Below are 12467 nucleotides of genomic sequence, written 5' to 3' on the forward strand. Positions count from 1 at the left end.
AATACAGGAAGTGGCCTTCTATTACCTTTGTTGTATCAAAAATAACTCTTTTATAAAGTCCTCTTGGCAAATGTCATAGCTTTCATGTGCTCAGAGTGAGGGATGCAGACTGCAATATTTTTCTCTTATTCATAGCTGATGAAATCCCTGTCCAGTACTGTGCTCAGCCGACCAATGGCATCGTGTATTTCAGAGCTGTTTCCAGCTTGAACACACTTCCAGAGGAGCTCAAACCATATGTGCCTCTCTTCTGCAATGTCATTACTAAGTAAGATAATTAGTGTATTTGAATCTGTGAGGATGAGATGATGTCTTACAATACATGGAAATAATATTGATAGTCAACACTTCCTAGAACTATTGCTTTTTGACTTACCTCTGTTTTCTGGTGATTTCAGTGATGTTTCAATAGTACAAATAATTTTGATTATGGGGGAGGGTCTGAGACAGCAAGCTTGTATGCCATTTGATTTATCAAATACATTTTTAGTACACCCTTTTGTATTTTAAATGTTCTTCCTTGTTTAATAGCATGTATTGGGTATTTGCTGACATTTTAAAGTGTCTTTATTAATTAAAAAAAAATGATGTATTTGGTAATGCCTCAGATCACTTACACTCCTAAGTCACATTATGCATTTGTATTGGCCAACTTGGATTGTTTCTGGTTTTACTATATGATTGAACTCAGCAGAAATAAAACTCTACTTTTTTTTTTACAGAATGGGCTGTGGAGCCCTTGGTTATAGAGAACAAGCCCAGCAAATGGAGCTAAAAACAGGTGGGATGTCTGTCAGCCCACATATCATTCCAGATGATTCACACCTGGATGCATATGAACAGGTAAATCATAACAAAATACATGCTGTTGTATTACATTGACAGCCCTATAGTTAAGGGTGGAGAAAGATTTCTCCATAAAGCAGACACCTACTGTTGAACACTTCACTGATTTCAAAACATGTCGGGCTGAAAACTTGGTGTAGAAGTGGGCTTCTGTTGGCTTATGAAACATATAAATTTCACCATGACAGTAACTTACTTTTATCCCAAAGGTAACATTTTACATGACGATTTATCTTCAGTTTGTTTTTATAACATCTCTGACCACAGTATCAAGTAGTGTTAAAAAAAAAAAAAAAAAAAAACCCTCAGGAACAAAAGATGGTTTCCTATTTCAATTCTTCCATGACAGAGGGGCATGGCATTATAATTTTAGGACTTCTAATATATGTATAAATTTGGGATTATTAGATTTTTATCAGAAAGCATTGATTTCACTGTATACACATAGATGAAAATATATTTCCATCGATGATGATAGAAGTGTATAGATAGCAAAGTAAGAAAAATGCTGCTTGAGAACATATTAGAGTTTTATACAAGGATATTTACTTTCTTTTGACATGTAGATGTTGACAATTTGTGTTATAATGGTTAAAGTTTTAACTATTTGATTCTCAACATTTACTATCATTAAAAAATTGTCGGACCTCCCCAATTGTCTGATCTGCCCCCGGCACACCTCACTGTGACAATTTAAATTGATAAAAATATAAAAAATGCTTTAAAAATAGACATTGATATTGTCTGTTGAAATTATAAAAAATAAAAATTGAACTCTGCCAAACCTACATATGTAGTGCACTAAGAATGTATAATTAAGAAATAGTCAACATACTCAAATTCATTAGTGATCAGACATGTTTCTTTTCTAATTTTTCTTAATGTTGCCTTTTTCTGGTCCCCTTCTCATTCTGTAACTGCTGTGCAGTGGTTCCTGCCCAGTGTGTGCAGGGAGAGGGGAACTAGTATCTCTGAACGGTTCTTTAGGGGATTGGATTGGGGACTCATTTCAAGGAGCTCTCAATCTCCTGAACAGCTTTGTTTGTCTCACTTCCTTGCTTCTGCTCCATGTTTAACCACCCTCTGGATGTGATGGGCTTATGTAGGGGCACAGAAGCTGGCTCTTATTGGCAAATGGGGCAGTATTTATCCTACAGCAGGGAAGGTATAGTTCATGTAGAGCTATGTAACTACACCTCATGTCTGCCCTGCAGTTTTGGTAGGGGACTCACTTCAGTAAAGTATCAATCTGGTTGTAGTTCTGTGTTGTGGGCCATTTAGGCTGACACTGTAGAATCACTTTCATAAAATGCTACCTTGTGTTTCTCAAGCCTTGATTTCAGTTGTCTTCTATTGATTTATCCTGTGTGTGAAGTCTCTCTCCATTTTTCCATTAGGGTGTGCTCTTTTCATCTCTGTGCTTGGATAGAAATCTGCCAGACATGATGCATTTATGGAGTGAAATCTTTAACAAGTAGTGTATTGGCTTTTTTTTGTGTTTTTGGTCTGTCTTCTCCCTCCCCCTCTCCCTCAAAAAACAAACAAACAGCAGCTCGTTTTTCTGGGGCAATTCTATCTTTGAGTAACTTAGTTTCAGTATGTTCTAAATCAAAATACTCTGCTCTCTATACAAACTATATAATGAATTAAATGGATAGCTGAATGGGTTAAGGCTAGTTTTTAGAACTAATAAAAATGAATCATTTAATAATTTAAAATTGACGAGAGCATTTCGGAGAATTCTTGTTTTTCTCCATTGTTCTTGTCTGTTTTTTATGAACTTGTACTATTGTAGCAAGTGAATGTTATTTTCCACCCTTCCCGTTATAGCCCACACTTTGAAGAAGAAGAGCATTTTAGAGTACTAGTGAAGATGACCGCACAAGAGCTGTCAAATGGAATTCCTGATTCTGGACATTTATATGCATCTGTTAGAGCTAGCAAAACCCTTACGCCTGCTGGAGAGTTACAAGAAATGTTTAATGGCATGGATCAGGTAAAGGGGAGGTGGTTTATTTAACTGATTCCAAAATCTAATACAGTACTGTGTGTGTTTATGCTAGTGTATACACTACCTTCACATTTGCTGATGATTTCTTTCCCTCCTTTTCAGGTGAAACTGATGAAGCGAATTGCAGAAATGTCTGATATCAAACCAGTACTACGCAAACTACCACGCATTAAGAAATATTTATTAAACAGTGATAATGTGAGGTGAGATGCTGTTAATGCTCCTTTTCTATTAATAGTCAAAGAAAAAAGTTTAATGTCCTGTAAATAACTCATGTAATGCAGGTTAAAGAAGTTCCTGCTTCTATGGGGAAATAATGAGGACCTGGAAGCTTCTTTGCATTTAAATATTGAGAAAGAGAAGAGAAATGCTAAAGTTAAAATACTTGCACTCAGGCACTGTAATTTCAGAAGTTGCTGTTGCAGTACTAACCTTGTTCTGAAGCTTTTAATTTGTAGGATGTTGTATCTTGATTTGGGTAGGGAAAAATGACCCATGTGCAGTTTTTATTAAATGCAAGAATTGGTAAGAAGTGGTAAGATCTAGTTGTAAAGAAAGAATTGGTAATAGTGGTATAGAGAGACAGCCTTTTAAAGCTTAAACATAGTTTATCTGTCTCCTTCAGGACAGGAATGCCAGGTTGTCACTTAGTTATAAAGTGCTAAGTCTGATGCTGTTGCACAACAAGTTTTGATTCACTGTCTTTGGGAAAGAAATGAAAATTCAGTGGGATTTTTAAGTGATAGTGTGCTGGTGGTATGTTGCAGTCAGAATTGCCAATGCTTTCCTGATTTACAGATGGATTTGTGTTTATCAAAGTCACTGGCACAGAGATCCTCTGAGATGTGGATGATTTTGGATGATTCTTTGGGGAAAAAATAAGTGTACAAGGATGCTAAATAGTTGAAATCTAAAAGGCTGTAAAGCTGCAAGAAACGTTACTATTTGCAGAATTTTGTTTTTTAAACAGATGTTCAGTGAATGCTGCACCTCAGCAGATGTCACAAGCATCTAGAGAAGTAGAAAACTTTTTAAAGGGCATCACTAGAAGTAAAAAAGAGAGAAAACCTGTCCGCCCCCATGTGATTGAGGTATGAAAAATGATCTAATTTGTGAGTAAAATTTGACATTAACCACTATTTTTGAGTTACTGTACTGTGTAAGATTAATAGTGTACAGACTAATGCTGCATAGCAGACGAACAGGAAGCAGATTGTTTGGTGAACTTATACACATCCTGTCCATACAAAGAGGCTTATGACTTCTCAAAGAGAAATCAGTTCCTTCCATATGCATTGTGACCTTCAAATGGTTTGCCTAGCTAATGTACACTTTTTATTATTTAGTTATTGTTCAACTCAGTGATAATGAAAATAGTTTATAATGCCATCTAGTGTAAATATTTTCCAGGCTGCATGTGAGTCTGCTGGCCACAGACTATTTATCTATTTAAAGGGCGGATGGGAACTTTAGGGAAAATCTAATACAGTAGCTTATCACACAGCCAATGAAAAATGTGCTTCCTTCTGTCCCTGAACATCACAGCTTTCTTTTTTGGGCACATCTCGAGGAGAATGTATAAATCTCTGTGTGGCTTCAATGGAAGGACTTCTGTTGGTTGATTTGATGGAGGCTGAACTTCTGATTTCAGCTATTGGAACTTGTACTTCACACCCTGATTGCTGTTTCAGGTGTCGGGGAGGAGGGATTTTTTTTCTTCCCATCACATCGGCCCTGTCACTTCTCTTTGGCTGAGCTCCATTTAAGATATCTTCCAGAGAGAAAGATCTTGTCCCTGCCGCTCCTTCAAGCTGTCATTCAGCTGGAGAGTAACTCATTCCTGAGCCAGGACATCTAGGGAAACACTGAACATGCTCAGTGGCATTCGCACTCAAGTGGATCAAATTCTGATCTATGAGTATGGGCCATATAAGACTACTGAAATAAACTTTAAGGGCTGCGTCCAGGAGAGAAGCAACCCTCAAAATAAGGAGTAATTTGCGCAAATCTCTTGGGCCTCTGCACAATAGAAGGAATTAAGAAGCCCATAGTCACTGTCTAAAGCCTGGCGATAGAGCCCTTAAGAACATCAGGTTATCATTGAGCACTGCTTTTGCCAGATTACCTAATGGACTTCATCCTTTTTGGTTTTTCCTCGTAAGTGCAAGTAGAAACAAGTAATCAGATTACCTTGATGTTTTTGTTGTTTGTGGGGGAAGGAGGGCAAAAGGGGCTGGCATGACCCAGGGGTTAAAAACAGGAGTTTTTGTACAGTTCCTTATTCTGACGTTTTAAACTATCTTTAATACAAAGTCCTGTATTTGTAGAAGTCTCCAGAGCCCATGCCTGTTGGAAGGGAAAGGGTTAATTGTTCACAAATCACAAGGAAACTAATTACTGTAAGTACAGTTTATTTGGCTTTGGTTATTCATATTACTGACCTAATTGGCCCTTTCTATGGTTATTGCAGTGAACAGTACTCTCTAGTTATTCATGCTTAGCTGAGACATACGTGCCTTCTCATCCTGCACTGTCCTCGGAACTTCCTAAGACTGTGGCCATGAAACCTGACCCTTGCTTCACCCTGGCACACTGCCTAAACCTAGACTTGTTGATAGCTCCCCTTTTGGCTCTGCTTGGCCCTTGATGGCTTAGTTTTACACAGACATCCCACCACAGTCCCCATTACTAAACGTAGTTTATTTTATTTTTGTGGTATTTGAATATCTGAAGTGAGATGGGATGAATGGGGAGTTCTGAAGGCATTGCAGAGCGGGGAGGAGGTTATGCAAATCAGATCTCCTTTTGTCCAGGAAGGTACGGGGATTGCATAATTGAGAATGTGTAGTGTGTTGAGGCTGTATTTGTACAATATCCCTGTGCTGTGGTAGACCAAGACAATTTCAGCATGTCTCATAATAGTATTACAAGGGGACATGCACACAATTTCATAATTTTTGTAACCAAATAACCAGTGCTAGGTTGAACGTTTGGGTGCTAGTGTTTTGAGAGTGTCGGGCTCTTAAGTATGCAGTGGTGCTGTATTCCCAAATGAGTGGATTGTTCTATATACTTAAAATCTCTACCTGTCATGTTAACTCAGATGCAATTCTCTCTCAGGAGCCTACCTTCAAACCATGTCAGATGAAGACCCATTTTCTACTTCCCTTCCCAGTGAATTATGTTGGTGAATGCATTCGAACAGTTCCCTACACAGCTCCCGACTATGCAAGGTAGGAAACAGAAGGGCTCAGCAATGAGCTACTATGTGAGTTTTGTGACACAGGGCATACAAATCAAACTGACCTATTTTCAGACTGAAAACCATTAACCAGGATGTATGCAGAAATTCTTCGGGTGCAGGTCTCTGTGTGTATGCTACATGTGTGTGCACATGTGCGCCAAGCGCATTGTTATAAATTCTAACAAGCAGTGTTTGTGGGCCCATACATGCGCAGTAGTTCTCCTTGTGCGCCAAACCGAGGGCATGAAAGTAGTGTGGGCCGACACCTCTCCAGTTCCTTCTTACTGCCACATGGCCTGAGTTGGGATTCCTGTTTCCACATATTTCTCCAGCTTTTATCCTTATACTCTGTAAATAAATTTGTAAATCGTGTATGGTTTATATTAGCATAGTTAGTTTTTAATATATTTAGTATAGGTAGGGTTTTTTCCCCCATATCGGGGACTCCCTCCCTGCGGTCTGGGACTATGCTTAAAGTCCTGGCATTCAAGAACTGTCTCTCCTGCCCTTGTTCCTTCTCTGTGAGTGACGATCACCAAGCCTGTCTCTGATGTTCGGGTGAGACGTATATTGCTGCAGAGTCCAGCATCTGTCAGACCTTTTCCGCTGCAAATTCATGAAGCTCATGAGCTTTGATTAAGAAAACATCTTATGGAGAAGGCTATGAGGCCTCACTCTGATCCGGGCTAGGTAGACCCCCCTTCTCCCCCCAATGGTCCCTCCAACCACGAGCTTAGGAACGGAGTCTATAACTGCCAAACCAAAGGACTCTTCTTCTTGGGCTTCCCATGAGACTAAGGAACACTCTTATGGTTGTAAGGACAGAGTTCTTTCAGATCCGCTTCTAAAGGAAAGGAACCCTCCCGTAGCCCATCCAGACTGGCTGAGCATTTGTATGTGAATTTGATGGGGCCAGGACCATAAAAGTTGCCGCCGCCGCCGCCCCCCCCCCCCCGGATGGAAGGTAAAGTATGCAAAAAGGAGGAGCCATTCGCAGCTCCAGCTGCAACACAAGGACTAACATCCACTGGCTCAATCCAAAAGTGCTGGACCTGATTCTTCCTCAGTGCTGTCCTAGGAAAGAATCCCATCAACCCCAGGGTAACTATTCCTCCAGAGTCATCACCTCTCTTACCTGGTGGTCGAACCCAGATCAAGTGAGAGTAGAGGTGATGTGGGTTCATATGTCCTTCCCAGATTTCTGCCAGGGTTTGAAGGCCCCACTCAGTCACATGCTCGGGCCCCCTCCCTGCATGGCAGCTGCTGGAGCCGGTGAGCTGCACCCAGCGGGGAGAGGCAGGAGCAACAGCTGGGAGCTGCAGGGAGGGGCCTGTTGCTTTCCAGAAGGGGAGACTGAGGATAAAGTGCGATGTCTACGTGGGAGTGGCATGACTTGAGTTGTTCTGGGGGTGGCCGGACCTTTAAATTGTGACCCGCCATTATCAGCAAGTATGGGTCATCTCTGAGTGAGAGTCTGCGCGTCCTCTTCATCACTCCAACCTTCCCGCCTCGGTCACCATTGTAACAAACCCATCCCTATGGGCTAGGGTGCTCACCTGAGCAACAGTGTCTTCCTTCCTGCAGTAGATAGGCATTCCATCTTTACACACTCTACAACAGTGAAGTTTATGAAAGGCCTAGTTAGAACCTTTCTGCTAATCATCAAACCTACACCTCAGTCAGGCCTCAGTCTTGTACTATCAGCACTTACTGGGCTGTCATTTGAACCCTTGGCAACATGTTCTATGTTCTATCTGTCCATGACGGTCACATTCTTAGTGGCTATTACCTCAGCCAGAAGGGTGGGCAAGATCGGAGCTCTCATGGCAGACCCACTGTAAACTGTTTTTCAAAGGAAAAGGTCTTTCTTTGATTGCATCCTTAATTCCTCCCCAAGATTATTTCAGAATTTCATGTCAACCAAGCTATCCACTTACCTGTTTTTTTTTCCTGAAACACCATACATCTGTTAAGGAAGCTTCAGTACCTCAGCATCAGATGCATGTTAGCATTCTACCTGCAGAGGATCAAATCTATCCAAAAGTCCCCTAGGCTATTTCATGACATAGCAGATTGTTCACAAGGACAAAGTATATCTTCTAAAAGGATCTCTAAATGAGTTTGTGGGTGCACCATTGTGTGCTATTAATGGCACATATCTCTTCACCTGACAAGGTAAGGGCACTTTCCACTGGAGTACAAGTTTCCTTTACAGCATCACTGCATGAATTTACCATTGGTGGACACATGCAGGGCAGCTACCTAGAGTTCCAAGCACACGTTCACTAAACATTGAGCACTAGTACAAGCCTCTGCTGTAGAGACAGCAGTGGGAACTACAGTAGTTCAAGCATCTTTCCTGCCAGCATCCTCGCACCCTCCTCCAGTCTGAATGCTACTTGCCAGTCACCCATATGTGGAATACACGTAGGATTAGCACTTAAAGAAGAAATGGAAGTAATTACTTGTAACTGGAAGTTCTTTGAGGGGTGTGTTCCCTATCTGTATTCCAGTACCTTCGTTCCCTCTTCTTCGGATCTTTTTGGATTCGCGGTAAGAAGAGGAACTGGAGAGTCGTTGGCCTGCATTGCCTTTTATGCCCTCGGCCTGGAGCATGCAGTGAATTACAGGGCATGTGTGGGCCAATGGATGCTGTTTGTTAGAATTTCCGGAGTTGGGCGCATGGCGTGCATGCACACCAACCTCGAATACGTACAGAGACACCTATCTCAAAGTACTTCCAGTTACAGATAAGTAACCTCCATATAATTTAAAATTATTTGCTTACAAAATCAGACATAAAAATACAAAAGTGTCAGCACACTATTACTGAAAAATTGCTTCCTTTCTCATTTTTACCATATAATTGTAAAATAAACCAATTAGAATATAAATATTGTACTTACATTTCTGTGTATTGTATATAGAGCAGTATAAACAAGTCATTAGCTGTATGAAATGTTAGTTTGTACTGACTTCGCTAATGCTTTTTATGTAGCCTGTTATAAAACTAAGCAAATATCTAGCTGAGTTGATGTACCCTCTGGAAGACCTCCGCATACGCTCAGGGGTATGTGTACTTCTCGTTGAGAACCACTGCTCTAGAGGCAGTCTTTGCACAGCTCTTGATCTAATTGTGTTAAATAATTGTCTAAAAATATCACTCACTTGTATTATAACAAGTTGTTCTGTGAGGGAGGGTGGAGTCATTGGGTTAAATTCTACCCTGTGTGTGCCCATGACTCCTGCTGAAGTCCTTGCCCAAGGGCAGAATTTGCCACATTATTAGTATTTGGGCACTAAAACTAACTGAACTATAACTTCCAACTAGAAGGCGCATCCTACACATTCTGATCCTGTTTCTTTGGGTATATTATGACATGAGGCATGTGGGAAAATAGGAGGATTAGAAAACTTTACATTTCATGGCGGGGAATGAAATTTAAACAATGTTGGAATGTTAGTGAACATCATGGTAGTTCAGAAGTCAAGAGGCTTCTTATTGAAAATGGCACAATTTAAAATTCTTCCATTTTGTGTGTAAATCATCATCATTATTGCTGTAGGGTGCAATTAGGAACACTTGATTTGTATAAGTTAGATCTTTGCAAAATTCTGGTCAAGAGCAGAGGTGGTAGATTTGATACCTAACACCACATGGCAGATTTAACACTTCGATTGGATCTCTTTTGTTTCAGCCTTCGGATCCTTGCACGGTTGATGACGGCTAAATTCTTGCATAGGGAAATTAGAGAGAAAGGAGGTGCTTATGGAGGAGGGGCTACACTCAGCAGCAATGGCATATTCACTTTCTATTCTTACAGGTAACAGAGTGGGCGTGGATGTGGGGGTTGGTCATTTGGCTCCTGGCTTTCTCCGTGCTCCTCCGAGGATTCAGCAAAATCCCTCTTGCATTCTAGGCTTCACTTCAGCCCAATTACCTCCTTGCTTGGTGTATGTGGCGGTTAGTGTGCCAGTTTTACCCCAGCTTCACCTGTATGCCACCATCATCTTATTTCTTCCTGGCCTGGTGCTGGGGATGGGTCCTAGCAGAAGAGAGGGAACTGAGGCATTTTAAGAACAGTAATTGGGGGAGGTACATTGGGACATGTATTGGGGGCAGGGGGTTTCCTGACATGTATATCTAAAATGGCTTCTCCCACCCTACCTAGCAGAACCAGACATGCCCACTGTCTTGGCCTCATTAAATAATTATAGTGGGTCAAATGCAGCCTAGCACAGCTCCCATGGAAGGCTCTGGGCTAAAATCCGTGTGGTTGTAAGCATTTGTGTCAGTTACAGAGCAGGGGTGAGTTACAATTTAGTGTCATTTTCACCAATTTGGATGTCAATAGATTTGCAAATTGAGTGTAAAAATCTGAGGGACAGAAAGTGGGTGTAGCAGAAAAAGCAATTTTACAGGAAGGTGTAATATCTGCCCACCCCATCTTATGCTATACCATCTCCAGAACTCATGGACCACATTCATCCTTGGAGTAAGCAAGCATAACTGATATTGATACTAATGGGAGTTACACCTGCTTATGCCAGGCACTAAATTTGGTCCCCAAATAATATCATTTCACAGTATATTTTATTTGTTTTACATACCTACTGAATGCCAGATCTGTGCAGGTTACAAGTGTTTTGCCACTTGCATTACTTGTACCTTTTTCATTACCAGTTTAGAAACTATTTACATTACTACTGAATTTAGCCCACTCTGCCTACCTACAGTTCTGCTATAACTTCTGTTGAATAAAATCCTCCTTATCTCAAATGATTGTGTAGCGTTTCTACATGCTGTATGAAGGCCTTCATCTGATACGGTGTGTTTGCGTGTGTGGTATAGATGTAGTTTATAGAATTTGTTGAGTGATTAGGAATTGTTGAATGAAAGGCAGTGGGTTTAAAATCAGTAGCTGTATTAACCTGAGTCTGTACAATGGATGTCATCTAGAATATAAAAACAACTCCTTCTAATTTGTTAGGGATCCAAATTCTGTATCAACCTTTTCAACTTTTGAAAAAGCAGCTGAATGGGCTCAGTCTGGGGAATTCGCTAAGCAAGACATTGATGAAGCCAAGCTTGCAGTGTTTGCAGCTGTAGATGCTCCTATAGCTCCTTCTGACAAAGGTATGTTCCTACATTTGTAGTCCTCCGGCATGGGAGTCCAGCGTTCTTGCTATGCTAAGAAGGAAATGAATGATTCCTGGTTTCCTCTATTTAACTATCTCTTTAACCTGTCTTTCTCAGCCTAAACAAATTACACCTGTTTTAGCACATAGGAAAATAGTTGATCGGTTGGAATGGAATATTTGGAAAAATGTATGGATTATATTCCTGTTTTAGCTAGATGTGTACACAGATCCTGAATTTGCATAAGCTCTCTGCCTCAGTTTATCTATTTTTAGAGCTGGGGAAAGCATAAAGTTGTTTGTATGATGCTTTGGAGATACTTGATGAAAAGTACTCAATATAAATAACTGAGTAAAATTAGCTGCATGTTTGGATGTCATAAGGAATGGTAGCTTGTTCATATTTTCTTTTTAGAATTTTTTTAAACACACGTCAAAATAATCTGTAGTTTGAGAGAACAGCTCTCCCCTGCTGATAAATCCAAACCAAAAGTTAAGGTGCCTACTCCACCCCTTAAGTATAAATAAAGGAACACTTAAGTTAAAAATCAATGTTTGTTTGTACATGGCCTTACTTGTGTTAATACTTTAGGTTATTAAACAAGAAAACTTTAAAAATAGTTGACTTTTCCACCCTTCATGGGCTTTTCTGCCTGTCAGTTTGAACAATATAAACAGGCTAGTCACTGTGCCCATATGTGAGCAAAATGCTTCATGTCTCATGCTGTTGGCTTGTCAGAGGGTAATGATTCTCAGCCTTTGGTGCTTGAGTTGCCTGTCACTCCTGTAGTGCACAGGTTAGTCTGGAGATGCTCATGCTCTAACTTGTATCTGGCAAAATTAGTGAAGCACTGGATATAACAATGTTCATGGGGACTGAGGAAATGAAGGAGGCTCCCTCCTAGCTCCTCCAGTGAGATGGAGTTTAGAGGAGAGAAAAGAGAACAACCCTAAAATCCCTCCCAATAGCTAGAAGGGGAGAGGCGACAGTTGAATGGAGCTGTAGAGCCATAAATGTGGTGATTATTTAATATTCCCCTCATGGAGTCGCAAGTTAAAATGTCAAGAAGTCCATCAGTGATTATTCTGAACCTTTTTGATCATTGAAGTGATTCTTGTAAGTCAAGTATCCCTGTTACAGGATTTCCTGTGAGTGTATTGAAGCATTTGTTTGCAGAGTTATGTAGAGAGTATATATAGAGATAAAAAGGTAGGTCAGATCTTTGT

The 12467-nt window shown here is 40.5% G+C and overlaps 1 protein-coding gene across 1 annotated transcript in view; it reads left to right on the forward strand.

Moving 5' to 3' along the window:
* PITRM1 (pitrilysin metallopeptidase 1) overlaps positions 1-12467 on the forward strand; it is a 37901-nt gene that overhangs the window by 22542 nt on the left and 2892 nt on the right. The window contains exons 16-25 of the mRNA XM_067542654.1: positions 136-268; positions 723-843; positions 2244-2320; positions 2677-2842; positions 2960-3060; positions 3828-3948; positions 5185-5256; positions 5978-6090; positions 9800-9925; positions 11093-11238. Coding sequence (XP_067398755.1) covers positions 136-268; positions 723-843; positions 2244-2320; positions 2677-2842; positions 2960-3060; positions 3828-3948; positions 5185-5256; positions 5978-6090; positions 9800-9925; positions 11093-11238 — 1176 coding nt within the window. The remainder of the gene's footprint in view (positions 1-135; positions 269-722; positions 844-2243; positions 2321-2676; positions 2843-2959; positions 3061-3827; positions 3949-5184; positions 5257-5977; positions 6091-9799; positions 9926-11092; positions 11239-12467) is intronic.

This window comes from Emydura macquarii, unplaced genomic scaffold (assembly GCF_026122565.2).
Source record: "Emydura macquarii macquarii isolate MOO-44397 ecotype Brisbane River unplaced genomic scaffold, CSIRO-AGI_Emac_v2 contig_719, whole genome shotgun sequence".
Classification (NCBI taxonomy): domain Eukaryota; kingdom Metazoa; phylum Chordata; order Testudines; family Chelidae; genus Emydura; species Emydura macquarii.